Genomic DNA, 21,295 nt, shown 5'->3' with positions numbered 1-21,295 from the left:
TACCACTTCCATTTACATGTCTGCCTTCATTTTGGTCTAACCCATTTCTCCACAGTGCACCTCTAAACCAGTCATTTTCTGTATTTTGCTCCACAAACAAGAATTACTCTTTAATTTATCTCCATTTGTCTCAAATCTTACCTGTCCTTTCCGTTAGAAACATATAGCATCAATCAGATTATTCTTTTCACAATCCTTCTAATGGTGCTTCAAAAGCCATGCATTATATTTACGTACATATTATACTGTACTGTAAATACATATGCTGTACACATACATTTTTTAAATTTGTAATGTTTTTAAGGTACATATGTCTTCTATGACTAGTTGGCAATGGGGTAGAGAAAAGCAGATCCTCAATTTGGTGTTAACTCTGAAGGCAGTAAATCTTGTAGGACCGACAGCATTTTCTAGTAGACCTAGTCCAGCTCCAGAGCTGCTTCAGTCTATAATTTGTTATGTTGACTATACTAATGTTCTGTGTCTACAAAGGAGTTATATGAAAGTTTAACACTAGGTTTTATTACCAGTGATTCAGTTTCTCCCATTCATGATAACCTGAAATGGAGTTAAATATTCAAAGCAATAGTGGTGATAAGTGCCATAAGAGGGCCATGGTGGAAAAATGGGTATTAATAGTCACTCTATGGCACAAATACAGCACTTCAGTTCTGGTTATTTATTTATTTATTTTTTACGTTCAGCAGTGCATTAAATAACTCCAGAGATTTAGAGCAATCTCTCATTTTGGTCACTTCTTTCACCCTTTACATGATTAATAATGGAGTTGAAAGATATCTCTGGTTAAATCCCACCTTTACCTCAGAAATCCACAATTCTTGTCTCTGCCATCCTAATGGCTATTTCTGCTCCCTCATACATTGACATAACTGAACGTGTTTTCCACATCAGATTTTCTCAGTGCTTCTTTATGCCACCCAGTTAAACATCTTTACAGGATTTGCAGATGCTGAATTCAGCCTCTTTCTTCTGTCTGGTATTTTGTTTTACATTTATCACACAACAACGACTTCATTTGTGGTTCTTTCTTCATGTAAACCAAACTGCATTTTTTCTTGAACTCTGTTGTCTGCATTCACTACCTGCTTCAAAAAGTTTGATCACTGGCTAAGACTGAAATGTGCCCTTCGATGAGGATAGGTCTTTTTCCAGTATGCAAGTGCCATAGTACTTCCTGTCTTTATTTTGGCATTTGGGTTTTGATCCTAAGCATATTTTGCTTTTCTTTTTCTTTCTTTGCTTCATCTCCTTTTTGTAAACATCTGCTTTTTTCATCTTTCACTCTGCAACTGTTTTTCTAGCATTACCGTTTATTTATTTTCAGTTGTTAAATTTCTTTCTCATCTAAAATGTGTTTATATAACTATCTGTGCATAATTGTTCATTTTACCGGACAGAGGAGTTGATGAGAAGGATTTTTTGTACATTGGTTGTGGGGAACATTGGGAATTTTGCCACAGTCTTTTGTAATCAGTGCAGAGTGGAACAAATGGTTATGGAATTTTTAGAAATAAGATTATTTCTAGTTAAATATTGTAATGAAATATAACCCTGATGTAAAAGTGTAACTTTTATTTTTATTTCATAAAACGTTATATTTTAGACTATAATATGCAAGTTGTACTTGTGTTTCTTTTACTATAGCTAGAATTTTGTTTATGTGCATTTACAGTAACTATGCCTTTTCTGTCATTTGTAAAATGTGAATATTTTTTATAAAGCTTCAGGAAGGAACACTACATTAGATAAATTTGGATTACAGTTTAGACGCATTGTTTTTAATATGAGCTTGCTTTGGTGGACCACTTTTTAGTTTTGAATAGCGTGTATACTAAAAGGCTTTTACCCCTAAATTGGACATATTACTAAAATGCACTTTTTCTGACGGTGTACTGTAATTAAAATGAGCTATTGTAAATTTTCCTAATATATCTTTCAAATTTCCTAGTTTATTTTTATATTAACATTTTCAGGAGATAATAAGCATGTGTCTTACAAATGCACACAAAGATTCAAGAGTCAATTTATTATATTCACAAAGAATTACATTTGTGCATTTTTCGAGAAACTGAATACATGTTTTGCCATGGATGAATTTGGCTGTTGAACCATGAATAAAACCTTTTGAAATTTAAAATAACATGAAAATCAAACTTAAAAATTTCTAACATTCACTTTTTGGAATGCAGTTGCCTACGCGTTTAGCTCATATCTACAATGTACTTAAATATAAACATTTAATACTGAAATGTAACCCTATTCGCGCATATAAAAGGCGCATACTCGATTTTGTTTCAGATAACAGAAGAATGCCACAGGTGGAACTAGATGAAAGCAGTCCCTTCAGGAAAAGAAAGTTAAAATTTTCAGAGGCAGAAACTGAGGTTCTCATAGCAGAAGTGATAAAAAACGAGGATTTGTTATTCGGAGAAAGTGCCAATAAAGGAAGCTCTTGTAAAAAAAGAAAAATCTGGGAGGAGATCCAAAACAGAGTAAATAACTTGGGCCGTTATGAGCGGGAAATTGATGACCTGAAGAAGAGGTGGCGTGACCTCCGAAGAAGAGACAGAGCAAAGGTGGATTCTGTAAGGCAGGCTTTAGTGGATTCTGGGGGGAAGCTCCCATACCAGCTCAAACTGGCCAATATGAAACAGGGATTTGCTGTAGCATCTTTATACCAGGATGATGAAACAAGTGTTGTAAACGTGGATAACCTGGATTTGGCTGGGACATCGCAATGCAATTCAGGTATGGTATGGTTTTGTCTTTTATATTTACAGTGCCTTAGAGAAGTTTGCATTGAAAAGTACACATTTGTAATGTTGTCTTTAATAAGGTTAATGTAATAGCTTGTTCATTTTAAAAATAACGTCTTTTTTAGAATCTCTGTCAATAGATAGATAGATAGATAGATAGATAGATAGATAGATAGATAGATAGATAGATAGATAGATAGATAGATAGATAGATAGATAGATACTTCATTTGTCCGCAAGGGGAAAGTAGAACTTCAGAGAAGCTCAGGAAAATAAACATATTATCATAAACAATAGCCACCCACACACAACACCCCCTACCCCGAAACACCTAAGAAATGTCTGGCTTGGATAATAAGAGACCTGCTTCTGTTAATAACAGAGTTGTAGGTCGTAGTAAGTTCAGCCTGCCCAGCTGAATCACAGGTTATATTTAAAGGCATGAATATTTTGATGGAGCAGGACTAGCTTGTTGTGTCCTCATATGGAACATGCCAATAGAAATTTTTCCCTTGTTGGAAGTCACTAGCATTCTAGGGTCAGAATGATTTATGATTAGAATGTTGGTAACAGAGTGAATCATTTCTTTTACTGATTTAATAAACTTTAACCAGGATGATGTAATTTATCTTTCTAGGTAGTAATGAGTTTAATTCAGTCAGCATTTCAGTGTCTGGAACACATTTTAGTTTTACTTATAATTTGCTTGCTTATTAAACATTGCTTATTCACATAAATCTCCAATTCCCCTTCTACTTTTTCAAATTTGTCTGATTGTACCAGATGAAACCTATCCAGTATTACAATAGTATCTGAAATAGGAAATTTAAGCCAATTCTTGGCAGCATCCAAAATGTCACAGTACCTGACCTTGCCATAACTTTCCATAAGAAGTAACAATTCATCCAACTTTTGAAATCGATCAAACATTCCTCATTATATGGAGGCAGACCAGTTCTGAATTCTTTCCACCTTAATTTTATCCTTGCTCTGGATCTTTACCGTTTCGATCCTTGGTTGATCTGCTCCTCTGATAAGAGCTCCATAGACAGCAGTGATCCCTGTGCTACCTGCTGAGTTTGGCCATATTTAATACTGTGACATGCAAAGGTTTGGCCACTCTTGCTTAAAATATCTATTACTGTGAATAGTTAAGTGAGCAGAAGATAAACTGATCACCAAAGAGCATAATGTTACAGATGTCAAATTTCTTTACAGTACAGCATTTTATGCAAGATTAGTGTATTGTTTTTGTTTTGTACAATTGCACACTGAAACACATTTGACCAAGATATTTGAGGTATAGGATAACTTTTTCCAAGGCCTCAGACCTTAATTAGCTTGTTAGGGTTATGGCTTGTTCACAGTCATTGTTAAGGAACCCCAGGTTTCAGATTCCAAATTGCAAAGCTGTATAACTTCTCTGATTCCTCAAAACTTGTCCCATCAATCAGCAGCCTCTGAAAAATAAAATAATTGATACAAAGCAGAAGAAAGCTACAAGAAGACAGCCAAGCGTTATCAAGTAGCTGTTTCCTCAGTTTGTAATGTTATTAAGAAAAGGCAGTTAATTGGAATGGTGGAGGTCAAACTGAAGTCTTGAAGACCAAGAAAACCTTCTGAGAAAACTGCTCGTTGAATTGCTAGAAAGACAAATAAAAATCCCCATTTGACTGCAAAGGACCTTCAGAAAGATTAAACAGACTCTGGAGTGTTGGTGCACTGTTCTGCTGTGTAGCAACACCTGAACAAATAAGACCTTCATATTAGAGTCAACAGAAGAAAACCTTTCAAGCATCCTAGCCACAAAATTCAATGCTTAAAGTTTGCAAATGAACATCTAATCAAGCCTGATGCATTTTGGAAACACGTCCTGTGGACTTAAGAAGTCAAAATAGTCAAAAACGTTTTTGGGCATGATGTTCAAAAGTATGTTTGGAGAACAAAGGGGTGCTGAATACCAAGAAGAGAACACATTTCTAACTATTAAGAATGGGGGTGGATCGATCAGGCTTTGGGCTTGTGTTGCAGCCAGTGGCGCAGGGAACATGTCATTGGTAGAGGGAAGAATTAGTTCAAATAAATACAAGCAAATTCTGGAAGCAAACATCACACCACCTACAAAATATGTTTAAATAAGTTAAAAAGTAGATGAGTTCTACAACAAGATAATAATCCAAAACACACATCCACATCAAGAATGGAATACCTCAAGAGGTACAAGCTGATGGTTTTGAAATAGCCATCACAATCCCCTGACGTAAACATTGAAAATTTGTGGATAGATCTGAAAAGAGCATTCCAAGCAAGATGGACCAAGACTCTTGCAGAATTAGAAGCCTTTTGCGAGGGCGAATGGGCGAAAATACCTCAAGTAAGAACTGAGAGACTCTTGGCTGGCTATAACAAACATTTACAAGCTGTGATCCTTGCCAGAGGGGGATTACTGATTATGTTTGATGTCCAAACTTTTGCTTCTAGCCCTTTTCATTTTTTTGTATTTTGTACCTTTGAATGATGGGAATAAAAATGTAATCTTGCTTAAAATATTAAAGAACTTTATATCTTTTGGTGATCAGTTCATCTTCTGCTCACTTAACTATTCAGAGTAACAGACATTTCAAGCAAGGGTACCCAAACATTTGCATGCCACTGTAGACCCATCTTTTGTTCGTCGGCCTCTTACATTCTTAAAAGTTGTAGACTTTAGGTAGATTTCCGATCCTTTCCACTGTCCCTGAGATATTTCTAAAGTTCCAGCTTGTCCAAGAGGCAGTTGAGTCAGGCTGTTTGTTTGGTCTACTATAACAGCTCAGACATTATTTCCAATTTAAAAATAAATAGCAACAAGCCAGAGGCGAAATCCTGACATTAATAATAAAAAATTAAAGGTGTACATAATCCATTATTCTTTCCTATATTCTGAAAGAATTTACAGTAGCTGCATTTTATTTACCTTTACCGATACCATTGGTTTTGCATTTGTGCCCATGTTTTATAGTGGCCATTAGTGAACTGCTTTTCCATTGGGTACAATCCGTCCTTCAGCCAGCTACTTTGAGCATGGGCTTCTGCTCTTTTTTGACCCCGAACTGTGTCTTAACCATTGTTGAAATGAACGTTATAAGCTTTTAATGCAAACTGTGTGCCTCATGTCACAAAGAATTAAAGTTTTACACATAGGGGCCTTCAGCAATTGTAAAAGCACTTTCATACTAAGCAATCTCCTCAATTTTCAAATGAATATTTATTATTAAATGCTCAGCACACAAAACATGTTTATTTAGTTTCCTTGGGTAAGGCTGAAGCCATGATTTAATGGAATATTATAGTTTCTGAGGGTATAAAATTAGTTTTCATATTTCTGAGACTTCAGCTTAATACATTTTCAGTATGTTACTGCTTGTTTTGAACTGGTAACTGTAGTTAAGCCTTTGCTGTCAAACCATAAATGTGATATGTGGCTTTACTTCTTTATAATTAAGGTAAAAATAGTTTCACTAATCAAAACAGTTAATAAGGTCACACACTAATATTTATGCAGATTAATTAAATAGTCAATGCTATATGTGTAATGGAAGTTTATTTAAAATTTGTCTCTATATGATTATAACGTCATATGTTTAAAGGCTGACAAAGCTATGAAGAAAATTGCCTTATCATACAATTAATCAGTAATTGATTAACTTTTAAAATTATGCTAATTTTTCTGTGTTAGTTTAATCATTTCATTGTGTCAAAAAAAATCTCCTTTCTCTTATCTTTTTAAAACCTTTCTCAGCTACTTGGACTAAAGCTCACTATAGTTTACAATTCACAGATCTCAGACAACTGACTGGAGATTTGTTATACAAGCACATGTTAGACTTCCCTTCAATATTTATTCCTATATTTAATTTCCATGGTCCAGTCCCCTCTACATACAACATTCTTTGGTCCATCTGTGATACCAAAAAAGTCAGAGCATTGTAATAGGCACACTAAACCACTGTGGACTACTTGTTGTTATACTGAAAATCCTGATATGGCAAAGAAGCCTTTCCTTACTTACAAGAACAAGTCAATTTTCATGTATAAACAGTAAGAAGGGATGACCTCCATAGGGTTTAGGAAACCATGGACAAAGTATTCAGGAATATATCCCACAAAAATAAAAATACAGTCATATGAAAAAGTTTGTGAACCCCTCTTAATTCTTTGGATTTTTGTTTATCATTAGCTGAGCTTTCAAAGTCGCAACTTCCTTTTAATATATGACATGCCTCATGGAAACAGTCGTATTTCAGCAGTGACATTAAGTTTACTGGATTAACAGAAAATATGCCTTTGATGAGTGTCTAGATTCTGAATGAAGGTATTTTTGACCATTCTTCCATACAAAATCTCTCCACTTCAGTTCAATTTGATGGCTGCCAAGCATGGACAGCCTGCTTCAAATCATCCCATAAATTTTCGATGATATCCAAGTCAGGGGACTGCAATGGCCATTTCAGAACGTTGTACTTCTCCCTCTGCATGAATGCCTTTGTAGAAGCTGTGTTTTGGGTCATCGTCTTGTTGGAATATCCAACCCCCGCGTAACTTCAACTTTGAGACTGATGTTTGAACATTATCCTGAAGAATTTATTGATATTGGGTTGAATTCATCCAATCCTTGACTTTAACAAGCCCCATAGCATGTTGGAACCTCCACCAAATCTGATAGTAGGTAGCAGGTGTTTTTCTTGTAATGCGGTGTTTTATTTCCACCATGCAAAGTTATGACCAAATAACTTAATTTTTGTCTCATCAGTCCAAAGCACTTTGTTCCAAAATGAATCTGGCTTGTCTAAATGAGCATTTGCATACAACAAGCGACTCTGTTTGTGGTGTGAGTACAGAAAGAGCTTCTTTCTCATCACCCTGCCATACAGATGTTCTTTGTGCAAATTGCGCTAAATTGTAGAACGATGTACAGATACACCATCTGCAGCACGATGTTCTTGCAGGTCTTTGGAGGTGATCTGTGGGTTGTCTGTCACCATTCTCACAATCCTGCGCATATGTCGCTCCTGTATTTTTCTTGGCCTGCCAGACCTGCTGGGTTTAACAGCAACTGTGCCTGTGGCCTTCCATTTCCTGATTCCATTCCTTACAGTTGAAACTGACAGTTTAAACCTCTGAGATAGCTTTTTGTAGCCTTCCCCTAAACCATGATACTGAACAATCTTTGTTTTCAGATCTGAAGAGAGTTGCTTTGAGGATCCCATGCTGTTTGTCACTCTTCAGAGGAGAGTCAAAGGGAAGCACAACTTGCAATTGACCACCTTAAATACCTTTTCTGATGATTGGACACACCTGTCTATGAAGTTCAAGGCGTAACGAGCTATTCCAACTAATTTGGTGTTGCAAATAATCACTATTGAGCAGTTATCTGCATTCAAATTAGCAAAATTACAAGGGGACCCAAATTTTGGCACAGCTAGTTTTTCACATTTGATTCATACAACTAAATACTGCTTCACTAAAAATCTTTGTTCGGGAAACACCCCAGTACTCAGATGTTCCTAGGAAATGAAAGACATACCACTGTTATCTTTTTTGTTGAAAGTAGAGTAAATTATTATGCAGGCTGAGAGGAGTTCCCAAACTTTTTCATATGACTGTAGACAGTTACTTGTAATACAAGCATCCTGTCAGTTGCCTGAGAGCCAGCCTGAAAGAAGCTTTGTTACAGGTAAGCACACCTGCCCGTGCACTTTGATGAGCATACAGGCAAACACACTGTGGAGTGAAACATGCAATTGTTTTTATGTGTGTTCTTCATTTTTCCAAGATAAAATATAATGTGTCTATTTATAACTTTCTCTTAACAGCGCATTTTACTGGAAGCATTATGGACAATGAAAAACAGACTCTAAACCAGATACCCAATTGCCATAGTCCACCAGCTTCACAGTCATCTCTGCTGTGGTCTCATATTGCTACAAAAGATTCACAGAACATGTCAGATTGTCTACATAGTGAACCTGTTTGGCACCAAGACAGTCTTCAGGAGTCAAAGCCAAAAAATATGAACAGGATGTCTGATATACTACACTGGTCACAGCATTTGCAAGAGATGCCTGAGAGAATTCCGGAATGGTCTACAGCTTTGATTTGGTCAGAGAGACTTAAGGATAACACAGAGGCAGCCTTACATGAATCTAGTGTTTATCCTGAGCTTTCAGTGGCGTCTTCAGGATTTGCACAGAAAATCACAACTAGTCCAAACAGGACGTTAGAGGTAAAAGAGGATGTTGCAAAACATTTGGTTAAACCTGAAAAAGACTCTTTCTGTTTGGTGCAAGATTCAGGCCTAAATGGAAGTAATGAAGTCATTAAAGCCTTCAATGATGCTGAACTCCAGAGAAATACCCATAGTGATAAAACAGAAAACTGCATATCAAATCATGTCATTTCTCAAATGGTATTTCCACTAAGCAACTCAAACAGTCAAAACCCAATTTCACACGCTTCATTTTCTGAAGATGCTCTTCCTGATTCTGTTTCTCATTGCAGCACAGCCTGTCGGTCATCAGTCTCAGATTTAGTCCTTCATAAAGTCCAACAAGATCAGTTGGAAGAGATCAGAAAATTAAGGATTGACATGGTGAAAATGATTGGAGGTGGTTTTCAGTTACTCTCACAACAGCTTGCAGAGTTAACAAGCGTTTTGCGTGAACTGGTGCCTGCCAGGTGTTCCAGCCATTCTCAGGCAACACAGACAGCTATGAAGAAGCAGGAGGATATGAAAGACTGTAGAATAATTGACTGTAGTGCTGTTCAGATGACCAATGAAATACCTGTATCATCATTTCCTGTACAAGCAGAAGGGTCTCCAACTTCCAAAACATCTCTTACTCAGTCAAAAATACGCAAATTTAAGAAATGGAGAAAGAGACGACATGTAAATTCATTGTTGACGTATTCACCACATAGCCACCTCACCATGCTTTGTATAAGGAGGAGGAAAAAATGCTCATGACAAAATATCAACATAAATGTTTGAATTACTGTATTTACTTACTGCAGTGCTTTCTCCGACTTTCTTTTCAACTGTAACCTGTTTCTTGTATTAATGTAGTGTATACATTATACATTTATACATTCTGCTTTTCTATTTGAAAAACTAGAAGCAAGAGAAAAGAAAATGAGAAAAGAACTTCTAGGGTGGGTTAGCAAAATGGTAAGTGATTAGTTTTAACTAAGGCCTACTTGCTGCTTCTTTATTTCTTCACAGAAAAATCTTTTTTTCTATTGTATTTTTTCCTCAAGGAATTGTAATGTGGCAATTGTACAAAGATTTAATCATATTTGGTGTTGATTCTTCCTTTACAGTGACTGAAATAAAGATTTTGTTGTAAAATGCTTATATAATGGACGCTGCATACTTTAATTTACTCTGAATGTGTTTATGTTAATATTTAACATTTATTAAAATAATTTAGGAAAACAAACATGAATACTTATTAACATTTAATATATATTTTAAAATATGTTTTTCAAGTTTTGTTTTATAAAACTTTAGGAAACTATATGAGTAATTGGCAAAGTATATGACACAGGCTTAGAACAGTGTTTGATATTGCTAAGCTGTATAATATTAATCTGATTATTATACCTATCTTTCGTTGTTCATTGTTCTTTAACACCAGTGTAACTGTACCATTTTAATAAAAAGACAGGAACAAATATGTAAACCTTAAAAGCTTTTGGATAATGATCTCCTTAAGTAATATTAAAGTGTTGCTATTGCTTACCGCCCTTTTTGTCTCTTTTAAAATATAGCAACATTGTCAACTTCATTGCTCGAAGAAATACAGTTTTACTTCTTCCCATTTTACCTTCCACAGAACCATAATGTTAACTTCTTTTAGGAATTCCATTACCTCTAAATAGTTGGAAAATGCATTTAATAAGCATGAGGGTCAAATAACTCCATTTGGATATGTTACTTCTCTTTAATTGTTAGAAAGGCCTGAATAAAATTGGAAGAATATGCTAAATTATTTTAGTAAACAACTGCTAGTGTGATAAGCCCATCCATTTTCAAAGCCACTTATTAGTGTACCTAGTCTTAGGAAGCAGAAGTCAACAACAACAACAACATTTATTTATGTAGCATGTTTTCATACAAATGATTTCGCTCAAAGTGTGTTGCAAGATGAAGAAAGAAAAAAAGAAAAACTATAAAAATAACATTAGGCAATACTAATTAACAAAGAATAAAGTAAAGTAAGGTTTGATGGCCAGGGAGTCTGTACCTTTAGCACTGGGTGCAAGGCTGGAGCCGGCCTTAAATATTATGCTGTTCCATCAAAATCTCCACATAAAGAACAGAGAATTTATTAATTTAGGTATGTTTACAAGCCTTAAATTTCACGCCGTTTGCCTTGCTCTCTCTTTCAGGGGTGGGGATCGATTTGTCCTTAACTCAATTTTTCTTTTTGCAAAAACTTGATTGATTTGTATGGATTGCAATAAAATTAATAAAAAAATAAAAATCTCTACATAAACTAAATTTTTAGGAATTTTTAAGTACAGTGGAACCTCGGGTCACAACCATAATTCGTTCCAAAACTCTGGTCATAACCCAATTTGGTTGTGACCCGAAGTAATTTCCCCCATAGGATTGTATGTAAATACAATTAATCCATTCCGGACTGCACGAGCTGTATGTAAATATATATATTTTTAAAGATTTTTAAGCAGAAAAATAGTTAATTATACCATAGAATGCACAGTGTAATAGTAAACCAAAATGTAAAAACATTGAATAACACTGAGAAAACCTTGAACAGGGAAAACTAACATTGCAAGAGTTCATACTATAGCCTTACGAACCACTCTCTGTAAACACGTTTTTAATGAGTTTTAAGCACAGGGAAAAAAATTAACATTTGAAAAATCCGTAATTTATACAAAAACTAACCATAAACAACCAAGAAAACTAACCTAGCAGTTAGAGTCGAGTTCTGGCATTAAGGAAGTGAGGAAGAACTGGGTGGAGAGGAGATTACAGTTTTGAGGTAAAGTCTGTGACGATGCTGGTTCGCTGCATGCTCCCATTTCGCTCCCAGGAGCCCTTAAACCCGTCACCGTCGGTAATGTTACTGATGAGGACAACAGTGAGGCACTACAATGGAGCAGTTGGATGATGCAAAATAGGCCAAGTGCTTTTATTAAAATCAACAAAATAACAATCAAAAACAAAGTCCAAATTAAATAAAGTGCAGTGCTTTCAGAATCCTTCAATAAATAAATGATCGCATGAAAACAGAAGTGAAGTGGAGATTAAAACCCAATAGAAAAATGTCTTCATTAAATACAACGTGATTAAAACAATGCTCAAATCAGTCTCTTTAAAAACAAGCCCGGTGCATTCTTTAACTGCCTTCTCATGCTCTCTGTCTCACAGGGAGAGACTGAACACATGCGGAAATCATCGGCATTACGAACCGGAAGGGAAACTGGTTTGTTTGTCACCGAGTATGTGGTCGTGAACAGATGAAAAAGTTTGCCAAACTTTTTGTTCGTAACCCGATTTGTACGTGGTCTGAGACATTCGTGACCCGAGGTTCCACTGTACTTGTCATTTTCCAGATAGATAAATAGATAGATAGAAGCTTTATTAATCCTGACGAAATGTCAGGGGTACAGCAGCAGACAAAAAAAGCAAAAATACACATATAACAAGAATTATAATAATCTTAAGTATGCAAATAAGGTACAAATATACAGGTTGGTCCAGATCTAATTATGCAATTTTCATTACTTATTAAGTTTATTACATAGAGAATTCACAACTGAATGGAGGACAAGTGGGACATTACATGGAAAATCAGTGAATTAATTCAATGTAAGTCCATTTTCGTTTATTACAAGATATTTCAAACAATTCTTTTGTCTTGCATTGTTTTCCTGCATTGCATTAAAAGTTGTATAATTAGATCTGGACCACCCTATACATACAACAAGAATTATCTCTAAGTAAATTAAAAGAGTGATGGTATTTGCTAAGTGTAAAGTGATTAGAATTGCACATACTTAGAGTATCAGTTACAATTTCAGTCATTGGCAGAGTATATTGCACATAGCGTCATTGTCTGGTAAGATCCCTACTACATCAGTGATGTGCCCTTTAGCATACAGCAGAAAGAAGACCACCTCGGCCGAGAAGTGAGTTATTGTACAGCTTGATGGCTGAAGGTAGAAATGGCCATAAATAGTGCTTCTTGGAGTTGTTTCAGTCTGTTACTGAAGGTGCTCCTCTGTTTAGCCAAAATCTCATACAGCAAATAAAAGTCATTGTCCAGAATAGTAAGCAGCCTCCTAAGTGACCTCTCATTCTACTACTTCCTCCAGCGAGTCCAGCCTGAATCACAAAATCGAACTAGTCTTTTTAATTAATGTCTGGACATTGTACAGGATAATGTAAACAGAAGATAAACAGAATCAGAGGTGATTCTAGGGACTTGGAGGGGCAGTAGGCAAAAATCTCCACAGGGCCCTCCAACTTACCCTCCCTTGAGTCTCAACATGGTGAAATGTATTACTATAGCGCAAATCTGAATTAACAAGATCAACAGGAAGTGTTTAAACATAACACTTTTATTTTAATTTTGTGAAAAACAGATTATTAAATACAACAGAATAAATGCAGCATAAAAAACAAAAAGTATTCAGCAATAGAATAAAATAAATATTAAAAAAATCTAAATAAATGAAAAAGATAAATACAGTGACAAAGAATTCAAAGTGCATATAGCAATAAAAATAAATAGAAATTGCACATCCTAATTTTTAAAAATTAACTCAACAAATTGCACATTTAAAATAAAAAAAATAGTTATAAAAGCATTACTGTAACTTTCAACTTGTAACAGATTGCTGTCTTTGGGCTTCGGCTACAGGAAATACAGCCACTATGTCCTCCATGTCCAAAAATCTTTGAACATTGTGCTCTTTTGGAGTTTAACTTGGGCCAAAAGCCTCTATGGGCACACAGTAAATCTCAAGCAAGATTTAATCAGTGAAAAACCTCATTCTCCAGAGGCAACAATGATAGGAACTGCTGAGGGACTAAATTTTGACTTCTCATAGCCCTGTTTCGCTGTTACCTACTCACCCTTGTGGCTGAAATGCTGCTGACTACAATAGTTGATCCTGGAGAGACTGAAGCAGAAATGGCCAAAATGTCTAAATAACCTGAATCAATCTAATTTTTGCTTCCAGATGTATAAATCCTCTTCATGATTTATGACATCTCTGGTTATATTTAATGTTATTAAAAAAAGTAATGTTCATCAATATTCATCAGGAACACTCTCACAATGAAGAATGGTGCCGCCCTTTGGTGCTTTTCTCATTGTGTCGTTGTAGTGTGTCGATGTCTTATCTGTCGTGTTGTTGTGCCTCTGAATAGAATGTTAAGTTCCATCGCATGCTGTGCTAAGGAAGGTTATTCATAGGCAGTACAACACTTTTGTACTGCTTAATCTTATGAACTCCTAGCTCTGCTTTCACTCAGGTAAAGAAGAGACATCAGTCAACCTGAGTTATTTCAAAACTAAGATAAAATTGGATTCTTAACATAAAAAAATTACTGATCACACCTGTGAATATCAATCAATCAATCAACATTTATTTATATAGCACATATTCATACAAAAAAATGTAGCTCAAAGTGCTTTACAAAATGAATAGAAAAATAGAAGACACAATAAAAAATAAATAAATAAATAAAGTCAACATTACTTAACATAGAATAAGAGTAAGGTCCGATGGCCAGGGTGGACAGAAAAAACAAAAAAAAACTCCAAAGGCTGGAGAAAAAAAATATCACATTATTAGATTTGTAATTGCTGCTTATAACACCGAATAAAGCACACTCCCACATAGCATCTTTCTATCAAAAAATATATTTACCTAAATGTTTTGAAATAAATACTAGAAGCTTTTCAATTCAATTACACACAATAATCATATGTCCTGGTTTTTAATTCCTGTTTTTTTTTTATTCTCTCAATAGAAATTAAAACAGTTTGTAATCTCCCAACAGTGGGGAAAACTACATGGGCATAAAATATTAACTATAACCAGGGCAACACCTAAAACTTCTGATACACAATAATATGACATCATTGTCATATTATTATGACGTACATGTCACCTACCTTGAATACACTCTATGTACAAATAGCTTTGCACTCATCCAGCCCTTTCATATACAACTAAGAATGAATGTGTATTTAATATTTATGTTCATAGATGCCGTGCATCTTGAAATGTAATAAATACAAAATTGAACTCTACATCTACATTGTGTCCAAGCTACTTAGTATCTTGTATAGCAAAGCCAAAAAGCAATCATTTTGTGTAAATATGTTTAAAATTACACAACATGAGAAAAGAAGTAATAAACTAAATGTAAATTAAAGTGATTTGTTTTATTTTCAAGTGAAAAGGCTAGAAGGCATACTGAGCCTGCATTTTTCTCTCTCTACCTCTGTGTTTGATTTCTGATGAGTGCAATATCATTAAAAGTTCAAAACACTGACAATGTACAGTCACATATGGTTTAGATCATATGTGGACAGTTTAGGTTGCTGATTGGGGTTGTGGGGGAAACAGAAATGTCTTCTGTTGAAGATCTTCTATTGGGTAGTTCGAATTTGTCCCTTATCCTAATGTTGTCATATTTTGTAGTTTGCCTTTTCTTTAGGAGATTTTACTAATAAATATTGAAAGCTGATGTTGTCACAGTTGCGGTTGAAATCATATTATATGCATATGTCAATTTTTTTTAGTTGTGAAAATATCAAAAGATAGATTAACATTTCTTCAAAATAGTTGTGTGGTATAAGCCCATTAGCCATTATTCAGTGACAGGGAGACCTGAGATTCTATGAACAACTACACAAACCATAGTAAAATGTGAAAACAATATATATAGACTTTTACAGTGGCAGTAAATGAACACAGGCTCTAACATCATCAGTTCTCAATCCTGGTTTTGTTGGTGATGTTTAAAAGAACAATAAACAAAATAAAGTCAGAAAAACTGAACAGAATTTGACTGGTTTTCTGCGGTAGTAACTCTTCCACATGTAACACTGCTCAATTCATGAGAATACCATCTCAAGACACTTTGTTGTCTGTAATGTTGTCATTGCCCTCTCTTCACAGATCCCATTGAAATCATTGTGTAATTTAAAACATTGTGTGACTATTATGAGTTGGTTTGTGCAGTGGCATTTATAGAGTTCAGGTCACATCCTGAGAGCTGACTGACAAAATTAGGTGGAATGTGAGCGAATTAAATGATGTGAGGTAAAACTGGTCCAAAGGCAAAACTGGTAAAAACAAGAAATGATGAAAGAAATGCAATCACATCAGAAGTGGTGGCTGAAAGTCCCAGTTTACAATATGAATGCAGCCTCGCTGTCTCATATATGAGATTTTTGAGTATCGGTATTCTAACTAAATCTGGTTAAAGAGAGAAACTAAATGACTGCAAGAAAGGCATTCATTAATATTTACACATTTCACATGAGACAGATCAATTAAGTGAATTCTCAGAGAGGCATACTGGCATTTCCTAAATCTCTGACTTTTCCTACTGCATTCATCTAGTCTGTGTATAGAATGCTAGAGTATAGTCTTTTATTTTACTCCATGTTCAGGAGATCAATACATCTGCACAAGAGAAGGCTACTGCCATCTGGTGGATCACTCTGATCCTGCAAAACTAAAGCAGAATATGTTAAGGTATTAAACTAGGAAATCAGAAGCCACCATGTAATGCTTTATGAAATGTTACATAATATATATTATGTACTTTACATAAATGGACATGCTCATTTAAATTTATGAAGAGTCTTTATTAACAATGTACAAGTATGGTGTGATGTTGAGCTCTACACAAAACATTATTTTGCTGATCTAATTATGGTTATTCAAGCGCATGTGGCTCTTTTTTATGCTGTAAACTACAATTTCTGTAAATATACACTTTTATCTATTTGAAAATGAATAAAATAATTGTGTGCTTAGTCTTGTTTTTAATGGGACAAAGCTGTAGTAATATTAAAAAGGTCAAAATTATCTGACTGATCAAGGTATTTTATTATTGTTGCTTTTTGATTTTGATTATTAAAAAGTGATGTGCAGTTAATCTTCTACGGTGCATGGTATTCTGTGTTACAAAGGTTGTTTCTATTATTTAGAAGTAACTGAGAATGCATACAGGTAAAAGTCCTAAACTGCTGAGTCCAATGAGAAAATCAACATTTAAGACATCTTTACATAATGTAAATTCCTGGACTTGGGAGTATATTGTGTATAGTCTACTTTTAAGACTATAGTCTGCTTCAGCAGTAACTATTATTTCCTTCAAATGTCCACAAAAATTTGAGATGTGTATAGAAAATTCAGAAATTGTTTTTTTTTTCCTTTCAAAGTGATCAGGTTGTTGAGAGCAAAAGAATATCATTATGTTGTACTAGTAGCTTTTCATAAACAGTAGTGATGCACACTACATTATAAAGCAGTGGCCCCCAAATTGAGTTCTGAGGACCCTCTGTGACTGCAGGTTTTCATTCCAACCAACATCTGCTTTTTTGGACTCCTGGCCTAATTAAGTGAACCCCACTTTATGCATTTTGGGGTCAATGTAGAACTTTTTAACAACAGTTGGATGTTTTTTTATTGTGCTTTTCCATGTGTTTGGGTTATTTAATCCTTTATTTACTAATTGCAGGGTCTGACAATGAAGTAGTTGCAGCCTTTCATCATTCTGTTTAATTAATTTTTTCGGGCATCTGCTCTTCTGTTTGTGAATTTGTCATTATAGGATACAATCAAGGGAGCAAACTATAGAATAAAAACAAAACAGCTAATGAAATGAGAGCAACTATTATTACTTATTATCAATGATGGTGAATCTAGTTGGAACAAAAACCCGTTGCCACAGGGCATCCCCAGGACTGAGTTTGGGAACCACTGTTGTAAAGTATTCTTGTATAACAAACAAAGCTTCAAATCAGAACAGTGGTATTCAGTTCAAAACTGCAAACAATTTAGTGCACTACAAAAAACTAGAAGCTCATGTTAAAGTTCAGGCAGTTGTGGAATGTGACTTGTCCATAAGCACATTATAGGAATATGCAACCCACAAATGTTTTTTTATGTTACTTATCTCATGCCATTTGTAGTGAAATTTCTAATCATAAATAAGAAAAAAATCTCACATTATTCATGTCACATATTCTATTCAGTCATATGCTCACAGTGTGAAAAACATATGCTTTTTTGCCAAAATATTGTTAAATAGACACTTCTGGATTAATCATGTAATTAAAAACAGGACTTTTGACCAAAAAATGACGGGTAGAGGCAGGTCTTCAATTCAAAATGTCAGCCCCATGAGGCTATAGTTTCTTGTTTATGTTGTGTGCTGATTATCCTGAAAGTACTTACTCAACAATATTTTAGTATATACAGCAAGCGTGCATTTCTACATACGACTGGATAACTGACACGACACAGTGCATACGTTTTTTTTTTTCTTCTTTTTTCAATGGCCATTTTTTACATCATTTGCCATTGTAAAGCATTGGCTTCTTTTATATCTTAAACTTTTTTTCTCTCCATTTTACATGAAAACATCAGTATAAAAAGTTTTCTTGGCCATTATGCACCATTAATGCACATAGAACTCTTTTATTTCTTTTTAGACATTTCTGAGATGTCTGTAAATTAGTCTGATTTCTACTTTACTAGTTAAAAAAAATAATAACATAGGCATACGTGGGCGTACCATTTCATTTGAAATTTCTAACTTCATTATTGTCATTTTAGTTTTAAGTCAGTCACTTCATTGTAAAATGTCTTTTCATACTTTTTATTTAAAAGTTTGCAGACAGAAGAGTTATCCTGCTTTATTACAGATAATAAAAATAATGTGCTTTATTCTTCAGTTCATTTAAAGGAGGTCATGTATTACATGCTATACAGTTTGGAGATTTCTTTAATGCACAGACTAAATGTGGAAAAAAAAGAAAGATAAATGTAGGTCTAATTAAATTAAATTGTTGAGATATGAATACAGTGATTGAGCAGGAAGCTGCCATGCTACAGGGTGTCTCTGGAAAAGGTTTGAGTAGCACTGATAAATGGGGTGAGCTGGACGTTATTTTAAATTCCAGAGAACCTGAGATCTTGGTATAGCCATATGGCTAATTTTGCGGGATACGGTTTGAGTAATGAGTCCTTCCCGGGTCATGGCTCAGTAGATTACTTTCTGGCCTAGTACTTTTTTCTTTCCAGATGTTATTAAACTTTTTTTTAACATGTGTGACTTGCTAGGTGTCACATTTTTTTTAAATATTCATGTGATTTATTTTCTTTTTAGGAGATTTATCTTCACATGACCTCCAAGTGGATAAGTTGAAAGCAAAACTCCCTCCAGGTAATTTATGTTATTTACTGAACTTTGTTATTTCAAAGAGAAGATTCTCCCCAAATGTATCAAGAGATACATTTAAGATAGTATATATGGGTGTTTTTTCATTTTTTTCTTGTAATGTTTTTTAATAATTTTAGTCTGCAGAACATCCTTAGGTATGTTCACTAGAAAGCTCAGTTATCAAAGAATCTTTTGATGCTTTTTATTTTGCGATATTGAAAAGTTTGCATGCAGGGCATGACATCCATTTGTTACAGTATTAATCTTTTATTTCGACTTACATGTTATGTAAGTGTTGACAGAAAGAATTTACCAACTGTAACCTGCATGGGTAATAAGTTGTTCATGAGAGAAATGTCCTCCATGCATCTATATATCCTGTAGTTTGCTTGTGTAGTGATGAAAGTTCTGTGGTTGGCATTTGTGCTCCATGGCAGCATGGCATTGGTTGCCTTTGCCGTATGGTCTACATTGAACATGTTGTGAGCAACTTTTTACTTTAAATATTTAACATAATTTAGTTTTGCCTTTGCCAAGTTATCAATCAGAGGTTTCCTTACAGGAGTTGACAAAATAATAATAACCTTTAGCCTGTTCATTGCTAAACTGACAGCTGTCTCACATTGCCCTTTCTTCATTGCCCGCATTGGGAAGTCACTGCCTTAAAGTTACTTCCCATGTCAAATTTCAGAGCATTTTAAATGTTTAAATTGTCAAAACTGACAACAATTTAAACCAAATAACAGGGCCAGACACAAGAAATATGTGTTTTAGTAAAGCTGGAAAAGCTGTAAAGAGTGAAACTTATGGCATTTGAAATTTAAAATGCTGAATTTGCAGTAAGCGGTCTAATGAAATGCCAACAGAGGTAATACAGGATACAGATCTTGATAGACAGTTGAATATTACCTTTGGGAAAATTAACTAAAAAAACACCAGGAGAGAACGTGAATGCAGTTGCCTAATACCACAAATTATTCAAACGAGTTTCCCACATTTGGGGAAATTTCAGGAATTAGCCCACATAATATGCAATGGATGGGAAGAAATATCTTTGTGATCATGTTGTCACCCATGCCAGGTAAGTAATTTATAGCATCAAAAATAGATTTGCAATGGCTTACATCTAAAAGATAAAATTATGGAGCTGTTAGCCCACAGTGTAAGTATTAACACAAACTTGAAAACCAGTGTTTAAGTGCAAGGCTGCAATGAAAACAACTCCATAAATGCATATTAAGTCATTGGAAGGTAAACAATGTATTTGCAAGAAGGTGTGTTGTTAATAAAATTAGACACCAGGCACATTTAAATATTTCTTGTAAACTTTGGTACCCTATTACTGTTCATGTTTAACACCGAGTATAAAAAAATAGAAACTGGGTCTCATAACCAATATATATTTTTTTTTTTATTCAGGCCGATTTAGAAATCATAGATTGAGTCTAACACCAAAACCACGATTTCAGAGCTCACCAACTCAGCAGTCCGGAAGAAAAATAGGAGAGAATGGTAAGAGGGGAACATATCTTCTTAATACTTAATGTTAACATTTTAGTAATGAACTGCAAAAATATAAATTTCATTTATTAAGAAAGCTTGTTATCTTGAATTTCTGTTCCATTATTATTTTTTTTTTGTAGTCAGATTTCTGCATTAACACTAGTTGATACATAGATTATACTTTATGAGGAGAAATTAAATTTTTACAAAAAAAAAATATAAATAAACAACAAACCCCCAAAATACACATAAAAACTTCTGGCCTGGATAAAATAGAACTGCTGCTGTCAATAACAAGCTTCTAGGTGGCAGTGAGATGAGGTCAGACCTGCTCAGATTGCACCAGAGGTTTATATTTAAAGTCATTAATATTTGGATAGAGCAGATGCAACTTGTAGTGTCCACAAATTGAACTTACCTAATAGACACTTGAAGTCAGCAGCATTCAGAATGATTCATCATTAAGATATTGTTATCGAGTTATTTCTGTTGCTGGTCAGCCAGGATGATGTAACTTACTTTCCTA

General features: G+C 34.6%; 1 protein-coding gene and 1 pseudogene across 4 annotated transcripts in view; one reads left to right on the top strand and one right to left on the bottom strand.

Moving 5' to 3' along the window:
- LOC120535130 (zinc finger and BTB domain-containing protein 41-like) overlaps positions 1-21,295 on the top strand; it is a 133,291-nt gene that overhangs the window by 40,655 nt on the left and 71,341 nt on the right. For 3 of the 4 annotated variants that reach the window (XM_039762738.1, XM_039762739.1, XM_039762737.1), the window contains exons 5-6: positions 19,213-19,269; positions 20,686-20,778. In XM_039762738.1, the coding sequence (XP_039618672.1) occupies positions 19,213-19,269; positions 20,686-20,778 (150 nt within the window). Of the gene's footprint in view, positions 1-2,319; positions 2,770-8,632; positions 9,985-19,212; positions 19,270-20,685; positions 20,779-21,295 lie in introns of those variants that run through there. The other variant, XR_005634858.1, reaches the window with a different exon arrangement.
- LOC120536108 lies at positions 20,203-20,355 on the bottom strand (annotated as a pseudogene).

The sequence above is a fragment of the Polypterus senegalus genome, chromosome 9 (genome assembly GCF_016835505.1).
Source record: "Polypterus senegalus isolate Bchr_013 chromosome 9, ASM1683550v1, whole genome shotgun sequence".
NCBI lineage: Eukaryota > Metazoa > Chordata > Cladistia > Polypteriformes > Polypteridae > Polypterus > Polypterus senegalus.
This window is presented reverse-complemented; position numbering and strand designations above follow the sequence as displayed.